Source organism: Ailuropoda melanoleuca, chromosome 5 (genome assembly GCF_002007445.2).
Source record: "Ailuropoda melanoleuca isolate Jingjing chromosome 5, ASM200744v2, whole genome shotgun sequence".
NCBI lineage: Eukaryota > Metazoa > Chordata > Mammalia > Carnivora > Ursidae > Ailuropoda > Ailuropoda melanoleuca.
Window position 1 is genome coordinate 93,636,744 of NC_048222.1, and position 24,407 is coordinate 93,661,150.

The 24,407-nt window shown below is 36.7% G+C and overlaps 1 protein-coding gene and 1 long non-coding RNA gene across 3 annotated transcripts in view; one reads left to right on the top strand and one right to left on the bottom strand.

Annotated features, from left to right (window-relative positions):
- Nucleotides 1-24,407, top strand: part of MARCHF1 (membrane associated ring-CH-type finger 1) — a 293,848-nt gene that overhangs the window by 138,097 nt on the left and 131,344 nt on the right. Inside the window, exon 2 of the mRNA XM_011235504.3 lies at nucleotides 5,196-5,246. Coding sequence (XP_011233806.2) covers nucleotides 5,196-5,246 — 51 coding nt within the window. The remainder of the gene's footprint in view (nucleotides 1-5,195; nucleotides 5,247-24,407) is intronic.
- LOC117802409 lies at nucleotides 11,087-16,978 on the bottom strand. Of its 2 annotated transcripts, XR_004625792.1 has the most exons (4): nucleotides 16,962-16,978; nucleotides 12,050-12,122; nucleotides 11,766-11,891; nucleotides 11,087-11,404 (listed from the first exon to the last, which is right to left on the bottom strand). It is a non-coding gene; the product is annotated as an uncharacterized LOC117802409 (long non-coding RNA). The 2 variants fall into 2 exon arrangements; XR_004625793.1 differs by lacking the exon at nucleotides 11,087-11,404 and having other exon boundaries at nucleotides 11,411-11,891.

The window sequence follows — 24,407 nt, forward strand, 5'->3', positions numbered from 1 at the left end:
ACGCATAACGACTGCGCCACCCAGGGGCCCCTGTTTTGTTTCTTCTTTTCAATATATTTTCTTACCAAATCTTTTATTGCTATTATATTTGTTAGAAACTCTAAGATAGTTGAACAATAATAGCAAGTGCAAGCTTCTACAGCAGAACTTCTTTAACATAGTTCTCGTATTTTACCATTTAGAAAAAATTTGGGCATTGATTTTAAAATATTGTCTTTATCATGTAAGAGATTTCCTCCAATTCTTATTTTAGTTAGATCTTACATAGTAGTAAGACTGCAGAGGTTTGTCAAATATTTTTCAGCATATAAGATCATAATGTTTGTCTCTTTCAATGCATTAATCTAATGAAATGTTGCCAGATTTCCTGATAGGAAAATATCTGGAATAAATCCTATTTATTCTATTCCCTGTGCATTTTTTAGATACACTGCTGATGTGTCAAAGTTACATGCTACATAGATATATGCTAATATTTTTAAAGAATTTTTGCATCTGTGGTCCAAATAAGACTAAAGCATAATTTTATTTTCCCTCTTTCTTTCTTTTTGGGTACTGTCTTAACACATTTGAAGTTTCATTTCTGCAAGATTAATAACATGACTTAGGGAATTTTATGTTTCTATGGTCAAGAATAATAAGAAAATTGAATTATGTGTTCTTTAAAAGTAAGGTAAAACTCACTTGTGAAATCATCATGCCCTTATTCTTTTTAGGGCATATAGACTTCTATTTATTTATGCAATCTCTTCTTTGTTAATTATTGTATCTATTCAAATTTTCCTCTTCTTGAATAAATTCTGACAACTTTTACTTTGCTAGAATATGATTAATTTTTTCTAGGTTTTCAGATTTGTTGCAATAGTATTGTATGTAGCATTCTGTTACGATTTTTCTAATTTTTTCTGTCTTTGGTTATTTATCCTTTCTCATCTTATCATTTCTGCTTTATCTTTTCCTTAATAAGTCTTACTAGAAATTCATTCATTTTGTAATTATCTTCAAGGACCTGCTGTAAGAAAAGATTTCTTTATTCTTCTTATTTATATCTCTTTAATGAGTTTTAGCTCTTATATTTTATTATTTTCTTTTTACTACATTCTCTTATTGGGTTTCATTGCTGTTTTCTTTAATAATGAAAGCATTTACAGTTATAAATTTTTTTTCTGGATATAGCTTTTGCTGTGTTCCCTATAGGTCTTAATATAACATTTTCAAGAGATTCTGGCCTATAATTTTTCAGAGAGTTTTCATTTCATTGAACCAAATATTATCTAAAACTGTATTAATTAGTGGTGAATAAGATTTATTAGTCACATTTCAAATTTTTATTTCTAATTTTATTGTGTCAATATCAAAAGAAGTGACCTATAAAATCTCTATTAAAGTTTTTTGTTAAGGTATTATTTGAGGGTGAATCAATTTTAAATGTTTCATAGACCTTAAAAACAGCATTTTTCATTTAGTGGACATGAGTTTTTTATACATATTAATCAAGTCTTTATTGCTATATTCAACTTCTCTGTGTTTTGTTTGTTTATAAGCCACATTGCTTTCAAAGACTTTTCTTCTATTACATGTTTTAATTACCTTAGCAAAAATAGTTCCATTTTCCACTTAGAATTCTTCAGATGACCTTCAAAATTGCCTCATTTCTTTATCTTCTTTTAAATATTCTTGACTTTTAGCCTGGACAAGGATAGGGGGTGGAGGTGAGGGCACCAAGGAAAACAACTAGAGAATAGCATTATATCAGTGAAATGTGAGGATCTTATTCTGGTTTCTTCACTCAGGAATAGTTAGTTATTTTCCTTCAGTTCCATAAAAAACTTCCTTCAAGTTTCCTTACTGCCCTCTTCTGATCACTGGTATAATATACAGAGTATTCATGTGTGGATACATACATGTCCAGCCATATTGTATATTCTGAAACACAGAGTATTGCCTTTTAAAGGAATTACATCATTTTCCTTATATTATAATATTAAAAATATGTTAAAACAATTTAGTAATGATTTTCTCATCTGGTGATCATTTTCCTTTCTGATAATAAAAATCCAACCATGTTCTGTAAGATCAAATTCTAAAAACAATTATATGCTTAATAATCTCAAAACAAAACCAGCAGTATCAGATATATTTATACCAAACAAAAATTAGGAACTTCTTGAAAATGTTAAAAACCACTTATAAAATTAGAGGTCTGTCCCTTTGCATACTGTGAATGATCTGCTAAAATCAATCTGCTGAGATAGCGTCTCAACATTACTGCTTGATGATCCCATACTCCTCATGCAGACCTGTCTGACACTTGTTGGTTCCAACTTTTAGTGACCTAAAGGGTTACTACGGTTTGGGTACCAGTAACTTATGTTAGAGTCTAAGCTTCTATTTAATGTAAGGTAAAGAATTTAAGCTGACCATAACAAGGTATAACAACCGCATTTGACTAATCTACAAAGAAGAATATGTCATCGCAATAGTAATGGGACAAGCCACCCTGTTAATTAGTAGCAAATTAGATAAATTGCTTTGGAAGTTTTCCAAGAACAAAAGTTCTTCCGGCGCTTTGCTTCAAAAGCAAGGCAGACCAAACTACCTTAATCCCCTTGGGGGGAGAAGAGTTTGATTTTTCATTCTCAAATTTTACATGCCAGAATCTAATCCTCAATAGAGGCAGAATTGCAGGACAGAGAAGCTAGCATGTTCACGTTTAAATTACGAGTCTAGTAACCTGTGATGATCATTGTGATTTTTGAGGGAGATTCCTTGGGTGTTTCCTGTGAGTGGTAATGGAAATTGTACAGCCTTGCAAACTATAAACAGCGTTTATATACAGCTCATTTGATTCTTACAACCATCCCCAAGATACTATCTTCCCCATGTTACCGTGAGGAGCTCCCAGCCTGGCCAAACAGTATGCTCCTGCCAGAGCAGGTCGGGCGCCCCCCCGGCGGCGCTGCCACAAGGCGGCGGTGCGCACCCCCTGTCCCCGTTAACTGAGCTAGAAACAATAGGGAACTTAGCCAGGGCAAAACACATAACCCTCGCCTAAGCTCCTTTATTTCTTGCAATGCCTAGTCTTTTAGTAGGAGAAAATAGAACCAAAGGATTTCAGGTTAAAAGATCTCTTGAAGTATTAAATAAGCAAGCCAGTGCTTCCGCCCCATTAGCCAAGGCGTTGCTGCTGAAGAGTATGGGAATCATCTCCTTACTATAACTTCATGCCAAACTCATTCACAGTTGTGGGGGGAACCCGATCCTCCTTGTGTTTATCTCAAAACACCACAAAGTCCTATTTGGTTTGAAAAATTAAATCGGATGCCATGTTAAATTTCTATAGTAGTCGTGGGTTCTTGCGAAACACCTTTCAATTCTAGTTCCTTAACTGTGTTTTCAAATACGATGTAAATATAGAAAACATAACAAAACAACCACTGCCACAAAATTCGCCCCCAGTCTATTATATTATGTGACTTATTTACCTCTGTTCATGAAATAGTGTGTCAAAATCCCGAATTTCACACAGAAGGGAAGATGGATTGGTTTTGTTTTCTAGTCTCTAGAAGAGAAGTTGAGATGTCAGGAGGAAAGTACCTCTCTCCATCACCAGAGGAAGCTAATCAAGGAAAAATGTCTGCTGGCAGCATATACATTAATCTCCAGCTGGATCACGGGCGTGTTAGGAGGTGTAACTAATCGTGTCATTGTGACTCATCTTGGTCTGTAATAACACGCTCCACAGGGACATCAGTGGTTGTATGAGATGGATGTCGCATGTAAAGGAAAAAAATATTTAGCTGGAATAGCTGCAAGCCTGTGCATGACACAGTGACAGTTTGCAGTAAATGCAGCTCCTGTTTCTCCACGATAACATTTGCCATCTCCTGTCATCACTGGGTTTCTGAAACGGTCTGGAACAGTCATCATGGGGCAGTTTCAGCCCTGCAGGTTGTTAGGACAGATTAGTTCTCAAAGTTGACCTCTGTCAAGATGCACCATGGTTGTCTATGCAGGTCCACGTTGATGCCGAGTCCAGATGCTCAGAAAATTTTTTTTAAAAATTCTAAAGAGTTAATTCAGATTCCTCACAAATTTTTGGTTTCTAGAACAGCTTCTTCCAACATTTTCTCTACAGAAGGAAAGGTGTACTGTGATCTCTTGGTACATGTAAAATGCATGATACCCATACATTTCGATTAGTCAGTCAGTTTTCCACTAGTAGATAATTGGCAGGGCAGAAAGAACAACCAGACTGGACAAGAGAGAAGGCCTTGGGCTGGCCCAGGCTTGGGCATGAGCACTGCCATTGCTGGGAAAAAAAGGCCTCTGGGCTTCAAAAGAGGAGGCTCCATTCTTTAAGGTCTCTCTCTACCTTAAAATTGTAAGTTTTTTTTTTTTTAATGTATCTATTCAAAACCTTTTTTCATGCTTCTTTTCTACTAAATTGGAAATCTTATAAGAGACAAGAACTAAAGCTATAATTTTTTAACTTATTTTGAAGTTTTAAATTTTAAAATGATTTTAAAGGTCTTTAATTCAAACAATTGAGTATTTTAGATTTAAAAGTATCTTCTAAATATTTGTATTTTAAAAGCAAATTAACAGAAGAAATGAATAATATGTATTTTAAAAGAGTGGGATAATTGAACATAATAAGAAATAATTAAAATAAAATAAAAAATTTGCACAATGCTGTATGTCAATTATCTCAAGCTGGAAAATTTTTAAAAAAGAGCAGGAGTTAGATGTCTGCATCATGTACTTGGTATGTGATAGTTACTGACACTAGAAACAGAATTTACTCAGATCTTCCTGGTGGCAAAAGGGAAAGAGGAAATAATGGACTATATATTCATTTTCTAATTTATTTCAAAGGAACCACATTTATTTTTCTAGAGGAATAAACACTTCCTGGTAATAAATACTTCTAGACTGATATATATATATATATATATATATATATATATATATATATATCTCAATGCTAATAGAAACATTTTCACAAGGACAATGATATATACTAGAGAAATAAAATTTGGTAAGACAAAAGCCACTATATGTAAGCAATTTGTGTATCTATCAGTCAGAACAATATGCTAACATTTAGACGTCGACCTGTGCCGTGCTCTCTTTTCTCCACAGTAAAGACTATTGCTATATTCTTAATCAATGTCTCTAATTTTATTTTTCAGAATGACAAATCCCCGGGGCGATCAGCAAGTCGATCAAGTAATATTTCAAAAGTAGGTAAACTGTATTTACTGTATTTACTTAATTGTTTATTGATTTTCATATTTTATGTGTTTGTGAGCAATATACAAATATGACTTGTTAATGGTTTTAACTATTTTGAGCTTTTGCCATGGTAAGAGGACACGATTCCACACAACAAAATGAGTTGCCATTTTTCCTTTTCAGTGCTATACACAAAAGATAATTTGTGACTTTCAGAATGTCATGCAAAGTATGGGGCTTTTTTCTCTTATTTCAAGCATCATGGAGCTGTCGCATACCCGACTTGAAACTGTATCAACATTCATGGCTTAATTTCCATGAACTCAGTTTTTCCACGGGTTTAGGCTCAACTACATTCATATTAACTAGGACAAGTTTTAGAAATAACTTAAGACATTAGGTTAGTCATATTTGTTTTATAAAGTCAATGGATGAAAAAACCAAAGTACTCCCTACCCTAGATTGTCTATAAATCTAAGCAAAACACCAGAGTGTCAAAAAGATTATGGCAAGGCAGGGATACTCTAGATTTTTATTGTGCCTAGAAAACAGACATCAGGGCTATTCTCTGAAATGAGACACAATGCAATGTACAGACTTTGTGTTTGGGGAGTGAGAAGTCATTTAGAGGCATTTATCAAATCAGAAAATTATGACTTCCAAAAATGTGATTTAGACAAAGATGGATTTCCTTTGAATAGAACCCGTTCTGCAAGGCCACTCAATTGCCAGCACCCTCTGCAGCCTTGAGCTTACTTTTGTATATTTTGTAATTTTATATTATTTTACTTCAAAAGAGCCCCCCAAATAGTTGTCAACTGCAGGCGCTAGAGAACACAGATCCACTTTCAGTTTAGGAAAGTGTTTTATTTTGTTTTCAGAATCAAAGAACTTTATTACTCATTGAAAAAGAGCAGTAGCCAGAGTATCAGCATTTTCTTTAGCTGGTTTCCTGAGGCCAGTTCTTAGGAGACAATGCTAAGATGGTCAGGTGACTTCTGCAAGCACACTGGATTGGTTACAGGAATGCAACCCCACACTTGGGAAACGCTCCTATTTTCAATAGACAGGAAGTATGCCTGTGCATTGCTCTGTGAGACAATATCTCTACGTGACGATGCTGTGCCTTATACAAGCATCCTTAAAAAGATAGTCCAGAACTAAAGTAGGCAACGATTCTGCTTACAAGACGTAGAGATATATAAGAGACCCAGAGAGAATCCCAGCTCAACACGTGGGACTGAACATTTATAATTACATTCAAATCTGAGCGCCTTCATAGAAATTTGAGAGGCAATGTGGTCCAGTAGTCACTCTGGGCAAAGGATCTGAGAGTCAGCTGCCGTGCTGCCCCTTCTTATGTGACCGTGAGACAGTCACTTAACCTGCCAGGTAGAGTTGCCTCCTCTGTGACATGAGGGTGATGGTATCTTTCACTTGGAGGTTTCCATAAGTGGTGGTAAATTAAAACAATACCTTTCAAATGTCTGTTGTCTTAGTCACATCATGAAGAGCCTCATCTGCCACTGCAGAACATTGTCATCTTTCTGAACCTGAATGTTAATGTCAACCCAGACACTTGTAAACATACCGCCAACTCCTTTGTTACACCAAATACTGTTTCATGATCCAGGGGTACAATTATACTGCATTTCCAAGCTGTTGTTTGAGTTTGACATAATGCAGATTATTTATAACTTTTAACCTTTTAACTTCTTCTTTGAGAGATAAAAAAGTCAAGGAGTGTAGTTTCCCTTCTGTGAGTTCTTCCAGGCTCTGCTATGTATTAATTGCATCCCTGTGTGGGAGACAATTAATGACAAAAACGCATTATATTCAGGGGGAAATGAAAAGCTCTCTTCTTAAATAGTCTGATTGTACAATCGCAAAAACTCAACTCTCAGACACCCGTAGAGATAAAAAGGTTACTGTGTGCATGTTTATTTTTTTAAGCCAATATGACTTTCCTTTTATTCATTCTCAGAATGACAGTCACAAATGCTAAATACATTGTTGAGTCCTCCTACTTTTTCATGAATTATTAAGGGATAAACTTTTCATTAGGACCATGTAACCTACCAAGTGTGAAATGGCAAAATCTAGCAACATTTGAGTCCTTTAACTTTTAAAGTGGTGGAGAAAAAAAAAGTTAAACCAGAACCAGGATACTTTTTGTCTGATTTTGTCAAACTAATTTTTATGTCAAAAAAAAAAAAAAGAGAGAGAGAGACTATGAGCTTTTCAAGGGTGTGATAATCAGTTTAACAGAGTAATTAAGAGCATGGATTCCAAAGAAACTGCTTAGGTGGGTTATTTAATTTCCTTAATAATTTTATCTGTAAAAGGAGAATATGTAATAGCATCTAGCTCTTGGAGTGGTGTTTAGAACAGTGCCAGGCACTGCGCAAATATTAGCGATACTTATTATAGGACTCAATTATTTATATCTCAATGACAGCACCAAGTAAGCGCTCCGTAAATCTTTTTGTAAGCAAGTGAATTTGAGACGTGAGTTACAATATATGGATTGTGTTCTGAGTGAAATAAGAAGAAATATATATTTAACAATAATAAATTATCTTAGGTCAGTAGCAGTATTACCCAAAATGGACATCTTTCTTAGTTTTTATCAAGTTTGTGTCATCCCCAATTCTTTGATACGGGAAAATCCCAGGTACCACAGAGGATTCCGTCCCCTGTGGGATAGCAGAACTTCTCTCCACACGACTGAGTCTGCTTTCCTGCCCGTGTCTTGCAGTTCTCTATTGAACCAGCAGAACTTTCTAATCCTCAATATTTGTGGAATGTTTCCCATCAGTATTTATATTCTATGCTGCAAATGAGGACTTCCATATACTCAGTGAGCTTACAATGAAAGAGTTGAGACCCCATATATATAAATTAATTAAGTAAAACTGATCACTCCCTGTGCAAAAAAAGATAACAGAGCAGGCCTGAGATTCTTCTCTTAAAAAGGCCTGCTGGCAAGGTGGGCCCTTGGCTGGCATCTGGGAAGTTGGATTTCAGGCATGGCATACCACCTTAAATTATAAGAATGGTTCACTGTGCCTGAACTATGAAAAAAATATGGTTTATCCAAAATACTTGCCTTCCTTATGGAAGTCTGGAATTTGAGTACATGCTAGGCAATGGGTTACCCTCTGGTTAGCCGCCAGTGAAGACTTTGGGCATTGAGTTTCTAATGAATTCCCCCGGTAGATAGCACTTCACATCTGTGGTCACAACTTAGTGCTGCAGGATTTAAGTGCATCCTGTATGACTCCACTGGGAGTAAATTTAGAAATTTGCTCCTGATTTCCTCTGGACTTCATTCCATATGCCTTTTCCTTTTCCTGATTTTGGTTTTATCCTTTCACTGTAATAAATCATAGCCGTGATTATGACCAGAAGCTCAGTCCTATGAGCTTCCTAGAAAATCACTGAAACTGGGCGTGGTCATGGGAACCATTCCCTTCTGCATTAGCCAAGAAAGTGTAGACAGAAAGCTACAGGAATTGAGAGAATGATCACTTCCCCTTGGTGAGGACAGGATGCATCAGAGATGGTTTCTTAGAAGGATGTTATATAAATAGGGCCTTGAAGAATGGGTGTGACTTAATCAACTAACAAAAAGTTTGTTTAAAGGGATGTAAGTACAAGACATGGAAGCTGGAAAATATGGATTATGAGGAGAAAGATACATAAATCACTTTAGGGGCCTTTGAGATGGAACTTTGAATAAGAGGACACACTCTCTTTACTCACAACATACAAGTGTCAGCTGAATCAATAACACAGGGAAGGATTTGGAACCTATCAAGATCCTTGAGGCTTTTTTTAGTAAATATGTATGAAACTGAACATTACAATTTTTGCTATTCAGGATTGTGTAAACATGATCTCGCAGTTGTGAATAGGAAACATCCAAGCATGGGATAAATAACAAATGTTGAATTGTTACTGAACGTTAAAAATGTTCTCCTATTCTTTATCTCTGAATCTTTTCACCCTATATTATTTAATTGCAATTATGCTTTGAGTGTTATACTTCGAATTTTCTGGCCACTCCAGAATTTTTTCTTAGTTTATATTTCTAGTTTGATTTAGGACATATAAGACAGACCTGTGACTCTTTTTTCTTCTTATTCTAAAAGGATTTGTGTGCGTTAGATATGTTAAAGTTGATCCAAAAGCTACAGAGAAGCTATGTAAGTTTAAAACAGTGTATGTGATCACGACTGTCAAAATATCTTCAGTGCGAACACAGCCGCATTCATTTATCCACACTTACTTTTTTTTTGTTTGTGTTTTGAAAAGCTGCTTTTGATATTAACGCTGGTTGCTGCTTTTTAACACACATATGGCTCCCAAATAGGTCCTCAAGATGTAAAATTAGCAAAATTTGGCCTTTCTTTTATTTCTTCTACGGTGAGGAATCATTATATTCAACTAGCAACAGCGTATTATGTATTTCACAAGAAAAATCTTTCAAAAGCAAACTGTCAAAAAGAAAGAAAGCCTAGTACTTTCAATTCAAGCCAACATCTAGAATTTTCTTTTAAATAAAACACTTTCAGGCTTTTTGTTCTATGTGGGAAGCAGCTCACAAAATCTAATCTACTTATGAAAAGAAACTCAAAAGCCACCACCTTAACAATATTTCAGTTAGTTTCCATCACTTCCTGTTATATTCCCTAGACTTCATTTACTTGAGGAAGTTTCAACAAAATTGTTCTATTGGTCTTTACCTAGAAATATCATAGAGAATGTTAGGTAAAGATGGTATATAGTGTATAAAATAATATTCCCAAAGCTTCCTCTTCTCTTGTTCATGTACCGTAGTTTATTCTGCAGAAAATGCAGATGCATGGCAGAGTCAATACAATTTATTCAACAAATATTTTTTATAGATATACTGTGTACAAGCCATTGTATAAGTCATAGCATTTTAAATAGATCTTTTCTTTTGATCAAATACATACTTTGATTTTACTTGTGTAAATCTTTCTCTCTCCATATTTTGCCAGATTTGTCTTTCCAATATTCCAACATATTTTCCAGCAAGGTCAAGGTGAAAGTGTTCCCTAAATGGAAAATGTATTGGGAATTCTTTCAGCTGAACCTGAGCCAAGCGTTTGCATCTCTGAACAGGTGTTTAATGTTCTGGCTTACTGAGAGATCCATCTTGGTTTGCTTATACGGGGACCTATAAATCAGTCATGCCCTCAGACTACATACCTTTAGAGGGCAAGTTTGATAGATAAAATGTGATGTATAATTAGGAAACAACTAGAAATGAGGGAGACTAATTTGAGAACTGTCATAGAGCTTGAGTCAGGATCTGTCCTGAGACCAAACCTAAGTAAACCAGTGTAAATTTAGTTGAATTGGTAAAAGTAGTGGTGGAAGATTAAGAAAAACTGAAACCTTATTTCCTGAGCCTTTTCCTTTATATACACTCACTCCTTAGGTGATCTCGTCTAGCCTCATGATTATATAGAATCAATACGCCAACAACTCTGAAGTAGGTATTTCTTACCCAGATTTCTGCTGTGAGTTCCAGACTCAAATATCCTATTTAAATCTTCCATGTCAGTGTGTAATAGGAATCTGTCTTAGGCCAGATTGCCCAGAAATAGATCCTAAAATGAGATTTTTTTTTTTTTGATATTTTACTATGGAGAAGCCCTAGAAGCTTAGTAGAAGCCATCAAAGGAATGGGAGAAGCAGGACGGGGAAGGGGAAGAAATCAAGAAAAGCTCTCCTGATCCTGCAAGGGGACCCTGCAGTGTGAAATGAACTGAAAGTTATTCCCACTTGAGCATGAAAATGGAACTCTCATCTTCCCATACCAGCCATTCATTCACTAGCTCAAGGTCTCCACAAGAGAGGGTAACTTCCAGGCACTTTGGCTCTTGTCACATGCCCATAAAACTGTCTAAGAACCCAAGGGCATTTCTCCAAAAAGAATCACAGTTTCAGGACTTTAGACACAAAACTGCCCAGGAGCTGAGGAGGCATATGCTGAAACAGTGAGTGAGGCCAGGCTGGATTTCGGCGGAACACTGGCAGCACGTGCTATGGCCCATCAGCTGCACCACACAGATCCAGAAGAACTCCTTCCATCCTGCCATGGCTTCTTACAGATCACAACTGGTCATAAATTCTGAGGACAAAGTGGAAAGGCACGGATCAGTAGAACGGGCTCTCGCTATTGCAGTTGCCAAAGCCGTAGCTGATCCATCATCATCCCCTACCACTCATTCCCAACATCCCTCATTCTTGATGTCATCCGTTCTCTGAGGCTAGGTGGCTTGACCTCCAGTCTTGATTGCTATGCCCTTAACAGGCTGTGGTGGCTGTAATCCACCATTTGAAGTTAATTCAGCATATGGTTGAATAAAAAGAAATGCTGCAGTGGACCCCCCAAGTTTTAAAATATGTCTTGCTTCCTTATTATGTAGCAGCAACCCTCCCTTCTCATAACAGACTAGTCCAATTGTTCAGTGAATGGTTGCTCTGCCTACCAGACAATATGACTTGGGTTATCAAGTTTGTGAGGGAGAGCTCCAGTCATGTGGTCCGCTGATGTCCTTTGGTCTTTCTAGAGCCAAGTAGCATGCCAGGAGCTGCTTTCCATGAAGAGAACTCCGCTGCAATAGAAGGGCCTTGATCTAGAACACTAGGGTTTTTACAGCAATTTTCTATTCACAGCTTGACAGAGAACCCGCACTGCATTCTTATTTACCCTGGTACCTCTAATATTATGGGATTTGCCATTTAGTATGACTCTGGCATCAAGGTTACTTACACTGAAGCCAAAACTGCTGCAGAAACTTCTCTCATTCTTGACGCAACTCAAAACTGGTAGCATTCTGAGTCACCTGATAAAGGATTTAAGCATTATTGCAAAGTGTAATCTTTGCCACCTCTAAGCCCAGAATTCTATCAAGCACTCTGGGACTTTCTTAGCAATAAGGTGAGATGCAAAATTTGTCCTTCACTCTGAAGGGAATATATTGGCATGCATATAACACAGTGGAACCCCTAAAATTTTCACTGATTAAGCCTGCTCCTGAATGTTTGTAGGATTTTTCTCCTGTGCTCTAGAATACGCATGTCTAATAAGGCATGCGGATTATTGGCCTTAACTGCTCATTAGATCTGATTAACATGATGTCAGCATACAGTAAACTAATCTGATGTTTGACCATTGTGGATCGAGGTCACCTCCAATCTATATTTTGACAAATCCCTGGGGCAGGACCAGGAATGTATACTGATGTCCATTTCAGGTGAATGCAAGCTGCTTTTGATCCGGCCTTGATTCATTTATGATGACTATTAACCAGTACCCAGTATTAGACCAGTAGCTTCATACTGCCTGCCAGACCTTCGCACCACATTGTGCTAATCTGCTCTAATAATGACGGTACCTAAGGCACAGTAGCTGCAATTAGAGCTACCACCTGGTGACATTGCCATTGTCTACTGTCATTTGCCTGACCCACCAGGTTTCTATTTCAGGGAACAGCCTGAGAAATTAAATGGTGACATGATGGAAACAATCACCCTTATATCTTTTCAAGTCTATTTTTCACACAACAGTCAAAATGATTCTTTGTGAATATAAATCAGATAGTGTCTTGCTCCTGTTTAAACCCTCCAGTGGTTTCCTGTATCACTCAACATGAAATATATATCCTTACACTTGCCAAGGAGCCCTAACCTGGCCCTGCATTATCTCTCTAATTGTATTTCTTATCGTTCTCCCTCCAAGTCGCTCAGCTCCAGACACACTGACCTCTTGCTGTTCCTCAAACACAAGCTTTTGGGGCAGGGCATTTGCCCTCCAGGCTCCTGCTGCTCAAAAATGCTCATTCCTTGGATATCTGCATGTTTGGCTGCCTACGTTGCTTTACATTTCTACTTTGAAACCCCCTCGTCAGCGAGGACCTGTCCCCTTTTCTGCTGTATTTTTAAGTATTTTATTATAATCTGTAATTTTATATATTTTCCTATTTGTCTAAGCTGTAAGAGAACATGAACTTTATTTCTTTGTTCAATATTACTTCATCAGCACCTAGAAAATTGACTAATAAGTAGCATACACTCAGTACATACGTGTTGCATGAATGAATATAGCCTGTTTTGTTTTGTTAGCTTTAGAATGTATGCTTTTAATATGGAATGTGTGGATATAGAGACCAGTGGTCCTTGGACCAGACCAGTGTATGAACTTCTTACCAGTACCCACAAGATAGATAGAACATAAAAGTGTTTACAGTAAATACAATTTATCCCACCCAAATACTCAATACCAGCCACCCTCCCCCAGCTTCTTTGAATCTTTTCGGATCATTCACCAGCTGTTTGCCTCTTCAGAGATTTTTTCTAAGTCAAGTGGTGGCCTTTCACCCCGTATACATAACACATGAGCATTTTTTCTTTCTTTTTTTTAATTTAAATTCAATTAGGCAACATATAGTACATCATTTGTTTTTGGTATAGTGTTTAATGACTCCTGAGTGGCGTATAACACCCAGGGCTCATCACATCATGTGCCCTCCTCACATGAACATTTTTTAAAACTGCACTTTAATAAGGACCAAGGAGGATCTATTAGAGAAGAGGCACTGAATAATCAGGTGGAAAGGTCTCTCACCAAGTGGATTTCAGCCAGCCTGTGTCCTGAGCACCCCCATTCCTGTGGAGGAGCCATGTTGTCAGAGAAGGAGGCTATGCATGGACAACAATACCATGGCCTCTTCCTTACCTGGGGTGAATAAACACTCCACCACTGAATGAATAATTAACCTGTCAGAAGCAGAGACTGATGTTGAGCCCTCTGAATTAGTAGCATTTATCCAGAAGACCATCCAGCCACTTGATAGCAACTTGCCTGCGTCAGCTACCTTCCAGTTTGGGTTCCCTCTCACGCAGGGCTGGGACTAGGGTGAAATCAGTGAAGCGCTAGGCTCAGACACAAAATTTAAACGAGTACCAAAAAACTCAGTAATCAAGATAAACTCAAATGCAATACTTTAGGAATCAAATATCCTGCAGAAACCTTATGATAAATAAAATAACAGCATTTTAAATAAAAACAGGATCAGTGCCCCGTTAGGCCATGTGTAGCCAGAGGTAATAGAAAAAAATATGTAATATTGGTTTTGGATTTATTGAAAGTTTTCATATTTGTTTATCGTGGCTGTTTTGCATTAATTTTGATTCTTAAAAAATATTGCTTTCAATTTTTTTTTTCTCTTGCTTACTGAATTTTTTGGTGTTCTCTTACATTATGTGCCCGAGGCAAGTGCCTCCCTCCTTCACTCTCTTCCCAGCTCTGTACCTATCTACATTTAAATTAATTGCAATTATATAAAATTTAAAAATAATTTCTACAGTTGCTCTGGCCACATTCAAGTGCTCAATAGTTACAAGTGGTTAGTGCTTGCCGTATCAGACGACAGAATGTTCCCATCCGGGGCACCTGAGTGGCTCAGTGTTAAGCGTCTGCCTTCGGCTCAGGGCGTGAATCCAGGGTCCTGGAATCAAGCACCGCATTGGGCTCCCTGCTCCACGGGGAGCCTGCTTCTTCCTCTCCCACTCCCCCTGCTTGTGTTCCCTCTCTCTCTGGGTGTCTCTCTCTCTGTCAAATAAATAAAATCTTTAAAAAAAAAAAAGACGAATGTTTCCATCCTCACAGAAAATTCTATCAGACACTGCTGCTATAGAAAAGATGTTAAACCCCTCTCTGGAAAGAAAGAAGTGAATGGTACCTAGATGTTTTCAAAACACCTAGAAAAGTAATTCCAATCTAGACAATATGTGATAGTACCTAAAATGTCAATTTGCAAGTTCTTAAATCCTAATTCCTGCCAAGTCAGCTTTGCTTGACTTAAGGAAATATTCTCATAACAAGAAATATTGAGGATCAGGAACTATTGATCATGAATGAGCTCCAGGAATTAATGACACAGCTGTAATTGCTGTGACTGCAATACTATAGTAATGTGGGAACTTATTTTTCCAGACCAGATCATAAAGCAAAAGTGGGCCGGAATTTGGTTCCCATGATAATTCTGAAAGGGAATGAATGACGTGGTTTTGTGGTGCCAGGGGTGAGAATCATCTCTCGCCACTGATCAACTGTTATCCAGAGCAGAAACAAAAAGCAACCTTGCAGAGGTAGTTTCTTTTCCAGTGGAAAAGATTTATTTTAAATGAGGATGATTGCATTCAATTGAATTCTAATTTTTGCAGATTCTCATATATTTCAGTGTAATGAATCTCCGATGAAATAAAAGCATACATTTAAAGTCTAACTAGCCATGAAATGTGGAGTGTTGGGGACTGGAGATAGAAGATGGTATAAGCAAGAGAAATGAATGCTGTTGGTACTCTCAGCAGTCATAACTTCCTCCCCCTGGATTTCCTCAACTAAACATCTAATACAGGAAAAACTGATCTGAAGCCAAATTGGTGTTTCTTTTCTTTGAATATCTTTAATATAAATAAGCTATACAAAATTGCTTTAAGTTTATATTATCTTACATTGTAGTTTGCTGGTCACACCCTTGAATTTTTCAGCTACAATTTTATTTTAGGAAATAATTTAATTTTGTAGATTTTCCCACTCCTGACAATAGCTACATTTAGTGCTAGCAACTCTACAGATTGATCAGTGAAGGAATTGGAGATTTTCTAGTTCAAATACTACAAGTAAATAAAAGCATATTGTTTAAATCACTGAAAACCAAAGAGGTCGGAGTTTTTTAATCATCTTTAACCTATTTACACAAAAGATGATATGTTGACATATTTTCCATAGGATTACACCAACATCTCGCACTGCTTCTCTCCTTTTCCATTATTTCTTGTATTATTAGACATTAGTTTTCTTTTTAAATTTTTTTTTATGGCCTTGGCTTTTTCTCTTTTTTTCAGGTTACAATTAAATCCTGGGGTTTCTTTTTGCTTCTCCCAGCTCCATTTTACTTGGTTACTTGCTACCATTTGTTTCCTTTCAGTGTCCTTCATCATCCCCTATTTTTGAGCTCTTTCCATGTATCCTGCAGTGAGGAGAATGTTGGCAGCTATGTCTTTAATGTAATTAATGTGCATAGTCAATTTGGATTGACTAGGCCAAGTAAATCCACTTTGAGACTTAAACTACCCAATTTGGCTGTCTTTGTTGATCAGATTAGCTGGGTAATTGTCAAATCTCTATCCCACTAATTACTGCACAGATACATCATGTATTCCCTCATTTGATTCGCATTTCATCGAAATTTACAGTCAAAGCTTTACGAAGGAATAGTGACATATAAATAGCACCAGTTTAAGATGAAATTCAATAACCACTTGCATTGTTTTCGTCTCATCTTTGTACTGAAGTGAGGAAAGGGAAAAATTATAAGAATACATTAAATAAATAATAAATGACAGGAACTCTATATCCACTAGACCTAAAGCCCATGAACATCGTACCTCCCCTCACAACAGATTGAAATTCTCAGACTTAGTAACTTTTTATTTTTACCTTTTAAAAATGAAAAGTAGAACAATTAATTGCTCTTTGGCTCACCAGAGGTCTTCAGTCAGCTGGAAGGAAAATTTTTGCTGATCAAACTACAGTAAACTAGTATTTTATTTACTTATGCAGCAAACGTATCTTTTGTACTTGTTCTGTGGTAGGTGAAAGGGACATGGCTTCTTACCTCTTGTAATGTACGTTGAACTTAAGAGGCTGTTAGACAAGTTACCCAGTGATTACTGTTCCATACAGTGTTTTCTTGATTCCACAACTTGGCGTTTCTACTTTGTCAAGATGATTTTTTTTGAAGTAAGAAAACACAGAATACTACGATTACTTTTTATGTCTGCCCATCCTAAAAACTAGACAAAACATATATACCAAAAAGCTAATAAATTTGCAGGTCTCTAATCGTCCTACAGAGTAAATTTTACGTGGTTTGGAGGACTTCTAATGGAAGAGTTTGGCTTTGTGAAAACATCTTTGTTCTGAGAACAGAACAAGGTGCCTAAAAGTAGTAAAAATAATAATTATTGAATGGTTCTGCAAATAATTCATTTGAGAAAAAAACATACTCGTAGGTTTTTTTTACAGTGAATTTTAGTGGCAGATTTATTCTGTACATGAGCATACACTATATAAAAGGGCATTTTTCTTATGTAAGCTGAGTCTTTGACATGCTTTTTTCTCCTAAATGGACAAATACAAGGACAATAATTATAGTTCACATTTATTGAAAACCTATGTGTTAAGCACTGAGCTCAACATTTAACCCAGGAGATAAGGGTTTTTCAATGTAGTGTTTAGAAAGACCTTATGATAGAAATATTTCGGTGAGTATATATATTCAGGGTACTTGAAGGAGATTTGAAGAAAAATACTAACAGAAATGTGGCCCATCCATCCATCTCTCCACATACTTTATCCCCTAAGTGTTCATTCACTCACATGTGAATCCAAATGAGGAATAGAACAACATGTTATTTATACACAGGTCTTTCTGCCTGAGTATGAAGCGAAGCTTTGCTTGCTGCTTAATACATAGTAAAGTTATGGTTTTTTTTAAACACAACTGATGAATTATTGAACACTACGCCTGAAACTAATGATGTACTATATGTTGGCTAATTGATTTAAAAACTAAATTAAATAAATAAATAAATAAATAAATAAATAAATATGTCTGGGGTAAAAATTGTTTTATGCTGAAAATTATTTTTTATTAGTACAATACAGGATTGGGTTTTAAGTTTCTTGAGGTGAACCTTTACTATTTCTTCTTCATATTAATCAATATTAGTGAGCACTTGCTGTGTGTCATTTCTTGAGCACCTACTATGTGTCAAGCATTCTAATTGGTCCCTACACCTATTGTCACTAACCCTGACAGGAACCTTTGTGGATAGGTTTACAATTTAAAGATTAGAAAACTAAGTCTTAGATTAAGTAATGTACCCTAAACCATAAAACAAGTTAGTGGCGGCGCCTGGATTTTTAACCTAGGTGTTGCACTTAAAGAGTTACTTACCCACAATCTAATATGCCAAACCACTCTCACAGTCCTCTCCAACTTGTCTTCAGCGTGACACTCACGGAAGTGTGAATGGCCATCACAGATTATGTAGGACTCACACTGCAGAAGGAAAGGGAAGTGATTTAAAAAATAGTTGGATAATTGATGTTAAGAAAAGATTGGGGGTGGCTTCTTTTGATAGACAGTAGAAAGCCATTTAAGTTTCTTAGGAAGGGGAAAGGCATAATAAAAATGGAATTTAAAAAATGTATTGTAAACCTGTCATATGGTATATTTAAGATGTATGCATAATCTTACCTTAAAAAAGTATTGAATACAAATACTGAATGCTGGTTAATGATATGCATTCTGAATTATTTAGGAATGAAGTATACTTCTGCATGCAACTTGCTTTGATATGAATCATTAAAATAGATGGATTTGTGCATGGATAGAGGGATGTATCAGTAGATTAATATATGATAACAGAATTAGCAATAGGTTAGACATTTGGGTATTAGTATACTGGTGTTACTGCATAATCCTTTCAACTTTGATATATGTTTGAAAATTTTCATAAGATGCTAGGGAAAATAGAAACAGTGGTAGCAATATTTAAGATAGATTAGAGGAGCAGAGAGTAATGCCCAGAGACATTATGTAAACTGGATATGCGCTGTTGAGTACCTGGAGAAGTTAGCAGCAGTGGCAAAGAAGAAGTATTGATCATGATCAATATTTAACATAAAAAATGAGTTATGTTTAACAACTAGAAATAAGGGATGGTCAAAAAAACAAAACAGATGATTCTTATTGAGAGATCCCAGCCTGGTAAAAAGAACAAATGGGGGTGATTTCATAATCTGACATTAAAGTCCTTGATGTGACAGGTACCCAAATGCTGACTTTCCTTTGAAGCACTTCTCCAGTAGGTTTTTTTTTGGAGACTTCCCAAACTGGAATTCTCCCTGACATTGGCAATATACTTTTTTTTTTTTAATGTATTATTTTGTTATGTTAGTCACCATACAGTACATCATTAGTTTTTGATGTAGTGTTCCATGATTCATTGTTTGGCAATATACTTTGTAACCAATACCTCATGATTGCTCTAAAGCTCATTTTACTGGTTACATCAATATATATATCAATGCCACATGCTCTTCCGACAATGTGACATTCACATTACTCTAAAGAAGAAGGACCTATGCTCCCTCGCCTTGAGACTAGGTGGACCTTCGTCATTTCTTCAACCAGTTAAACATGGCGAAGTGATACTGTGTATTTTAAGGCTAGGTCATAAGCTTCTTCTTAGTCATCTCTCTCATGACACACTCACTGAGAGCCCTGACACGATAATAGAAGAATACTGGCTGTCCTGAAGCCGCCATGCTAGAAAGTGCACATAGAGAGTTCCCACAGAGACAGAGACACCCAAGGAGCCTCAGCTGTTCCAGCCCCCAGTGGTCAGAGTCTTCCCAGCCCTGGTGGCAGACAAGTGCGTGAATGAGCCTCCATGTGATTTCACCCCCAGGCTTTAAGCCTCCCTGGTTTTCACCAAGTGAAACAGAGTTGTTCTTGTTGAGCCCCTCCAGATTGCAGATTTGGGGCAAAATGAATATCATCATCTTAATCTACTACATTTTGGGATAATTTGTTAGTAAACTTTCATAAGCCATACACACAAACTTTTTCCATAAAGTCACTTTAGCTTCAGTGGTAGACCTGATTTCTTTTAAGACTACATAAGGCCCAAAGGAAACAGGAACTCTTGCTCCTTAGCTGTGAAAATTCATCTTATCCCAACTAGTTTTCTCTCCCCACTCTGAAGCAGTGCCCAGATTCAGTTAATCTCTTTAAATTTTCCTCAGTGAGACAGACAGTAATCTCTATAGCTTCCGAAATCTGGACAGTAAATATCAAACTCAGGCCGACCACCAGTCCCTATGTCCTCTTTGTGAAAAGTACAAAAAGCTACTACTTGCCCACAATATTATATTTCCATCTATCATAAAATTATATTAATATGTACTGATTTTCTTAGAACAAAATATTTTACTGTCGATTGAAAATTATTTTACTATACTGAACTATGATGGCTGCAATGAGAATGACACCACTAGAGGGCAGTGTACAATTTGCAAACCCTGCACCTGTCAGTCTAATTCTCCACGTTTTCCTAAATCTGCTTTTACTTGGCTTGAGATCAATGGAAGTGTTCTTTCAGCCATACTGAATAACACTTCTCTCCTCTCACTCTTTCCTTCTTTACATAGCCTGAAAATGCTTAATGGTCTAGAAATGTCACAAAACAAGTTTTCAGGAACCATCTCTTGGCATAGACACACAACACTTTAAAATATGGGGATTCTGTTAAAACAAAACAAGAAATTTTAAAAAACTGCATGTTGACTACACTGGAATTAAAATTTTAAAAATAAAAATAAAAATATGGGAATACTGTTTACATTTCTGAAGTGCAGTTCAGAAACAAAAATAGTCCCTTTTAGCATAGTCCCAATAATATCTGGTTACTATTCATCTATTTGGCAAGTAATTATTGAGTTCATATATATTGTATATGAAATATATATACAATTAAATATATATATTGTTTGGAATAAGATGCACTTTCACTGCTAAGGAATATGTGTGTGTGTGTGTGTGCATATGTGTGTGTGTGTATATAAAAAACATAGTGCCAGGCACTAGGAAAATAAAGGGGAGCCATGAAATTTACAGTGTAATGAGTTATTTGGGCAATCATAAAATCATGCAAATACGTGATGGCAAATTTGATAAATACTACAAAGGAATTTTAAGTGATAGTGGAGGATCTTGGAGTATGGTCTGGATTAAGAATAGAGATTCAGGATTTATCCCACAGAGGTGTTATTTCTAAATATAAGAAACCATATTCATGGTGAGTAAATGTATGAAAAAAAAGATCAGAAGTCTAAAGATAGAGTTGCAAGAAACACTCCTAGTTGCACAGAGGAAGGATGGCAAGGAGCTCTGGAAGAACACAAGAAGTGGCAAAAGAGGTAGGAGCAACTGTGAATGCTGAGCCTGGGGACACCAAAAAAGAGAAAGTTTCTGGAAGGGATGGTGTTCTAGGGAAGGCAGTTCCTCAGAGAATTTAGGGAGGGTTAATACCAAGAGAAGATTATTAAGTCTGACAAACATGCAAGCACTTGCTATCTTCTACTACAGAACAAGTATCCTGAGTTTTATGATAAAGACACCAGGAGGATTTTATAGCTTCACAAGGAAGAAGAACTCAAATTAGGAGATGGATCCCAAAGGCTTTCTGGTTAGGTTGAGCCCGAGCTGAGTTTTAAAAGGTAAAGTAAGAGTGAAATTAAAAAGGAAGGTAGGAACAATGGGTGCAAAGCCACAGAGGAATGAAAGAACATGCATGACATGTTCAGGAGTTTGATCCCAATGGTTACATTTGAAGGGACGACAGGGATGGAACAGGTAAGATAAGTAAGATTGTGCCAGAGCTTTGGGTTAACTTAAAAAATAGAGCTTTACAAAAAAAAAAAAATCTGAAGCTAATGATACTCTATATGTTAATTGATTGAATTTAAATAAAATAAGATATTAAAAAAAGGAATAGAGCTTTACGATGACGTTATGGGGAACAGTAAATGATTTAAAACAGGAAAATAATGTGAGGTCATCTGAGTTTTAGAACAAGCAGCGTAGAAAGAAGTTTGATCAATTGACCAATGTAGAAAAAGACAACAGCAAGAGATCAGTTAAAAGGGAATGGCAGTTTACCCAAGTGAAACAAGGGAGTTTAAGAAGTGGATTTAGGGGCGCCCAGGTGGCTCTGTTGATTAGGCATTGCCTTTGGCTCTGGTCATGATCCCAGAGTCCTGGGATGGAGCCCCACATTGGGTTCCCTGCTGAGCAGGGACCCTGCTTCTCCTTCTCCCTCTGCTGCTCCCCCTGCTTGTGCTCTCTCTCTGGCTCTCTCTCTCAAATAAATAAATAAATCTTAGAGAGAGAGAAAAGTGGAAATAAATTTGAGATATCCTTTAAAAGGCCAAATACATAGGACTTGAAGACTCTGGAGTTTGGGGGCTAGATGAAGAAGGAGCCCAGGTTTCCCTCTTTATTACCAAGATGAATGGGGTATGTACTGCCGTTTCCTGCAAAACAGGACACGGTAGTGGGAGAATACGCGGTTGAGGTATTCTGGGGTTTTCTAAATGGCAGGAGGCTCTAGGCAGAGTGATCTGGCTATAAGAAAAAAAAAAAAAAGACCTCTCAGTATACATTCAGAGATCTTTTTTTTTTTTTTCTGGAAAATGATCAGTTTAGGGTGTCTTTAAATCTGGGGAAATATTCCTAGAAAATCCTGTGATCTTTTGCAACTTATGACACAAGTTGAAACATAAAGCATAGAAATTCTCATTTCACATTCTCCCAAAGCACTCTGGCAGGAAGGAAAGGAATTTCAACTCTCTCCTTTTTCAATTGATTTGAGTGTTTTGAGAGCCAAACACTACACTTAATGATTTATGGCCACGCTCACAACTCCACTGTACAACTTAATTCCTCTGCCTAGCTCCCACACCACAGTGCCAAATGCTAATGCCCTGTGTACATGACTCATTAGTCCATGCAATCAGTTTTGAAAAATCAACAGAGCTATAGAAATAGAACTTTTTTTCTATTAAAATGTCTATTAAAAAACAGACATTTTTAAAGTGATATTTAATGCAGAAAGTGGTTTTATCTAAAAGGAGCTGTTTTTACGCTTAGGGAAAAGTTAAAAGACACTGTGGTTATCTTGCTGACTGCACAGCCTGATAAATAAGACTATTAATATGTGAATAAACAACAAGGCATGGACCAAAATTTCATTAAACTTCCATAATTCCAAGAATCCAATACCATGAAAGAAGATGTAGAAAAATCTAAGGCATTCCTAAAAGCATAAAGTAAGCCCCAAAGAGACACACACAATAAAGAGAACATTATTCAGTGTACTGCTGTCAGCTGTATTCCACATAACTCACACAAACAGCTTATTTTCTGTACAGGAAATGCTCCAGGATAGTGGAAGAGATATACTGAGTGTTTATTCTAAAATTACCTAGTGTGAGACTTAAGACATTTGTTTCCTTAAAGGAGTCTGCCTGACATTTGAACTTCCTTATAAAATTGCATTAAATATGTATCAGCTTAGAGGGCCTACCAAAATAGAATAATGCATTTTCAGTTTAGTCTTGGTTACACTTGACCTGTTTTAAAGTGTTTCTTTAATGAAATGGAAGCTATACCAAAATTAATTCTATGCAAGTGGCAGAGCAGGTTCGGTGTTATTTAATCATAATGCATACCATCCACTTTGCCCGATTGTAGAAACAATACAGAGATGGTGATTGCTTTAATCTGGCAGGCCTGATAACATTGTCATAATAATCAAAATGAAGTTCAAGTGGTTTTCTGACCTGAATGTAACACTCATGTTTTACTGTAAGAAATAAGGAAGGGCAGAGAACCAAGAAATTCTACCCTGGCAGTTTTAGCTTGTAATTGTACTAATAATTCCACATCAAGGGCAATTGAGCTAAGGAAGAAGGGTTCAAAAATCCAATCTTCTTCATTACCATCACCAATTTATCTGTTAAATGGTAGGCACCATTCTGGGCACTTTTCATATGAATTAACTCAGAAATGAGTTCATCCCTACAACCTACCCTGCTTGTTAAAAACCACACTTTCTACAGATGAGAAAACTGGACTAGGCAAGGTGGAAATCTGGGATTCCAAAGGCCATGTTTTTTCCTCTCCATCATGCTTCCCTACTCAGTAACATATCAGCACGCAATGTGTGGCAGGAACTCTGCTAGGTGGGAATATGCAGTAAAAAGTAAAATAAAAAGTCTTAGTCTTGATAGAGCTCTCATACTAAAGGGAGAGACCAACAGTAGACAAGTAAAGAAGTAAACAAGATGGTATTATCATATGGTGGCAGGTCCTCAAGAAACAGAGTTGGCATAGAAAATTGGGGGTGGGGGAACAATTTTTTTGTATGTTTAATTGTTTTCAATGTAACATGAATAGATGAGGAAAAGCTACTGTAAGAAGAGACCTGAA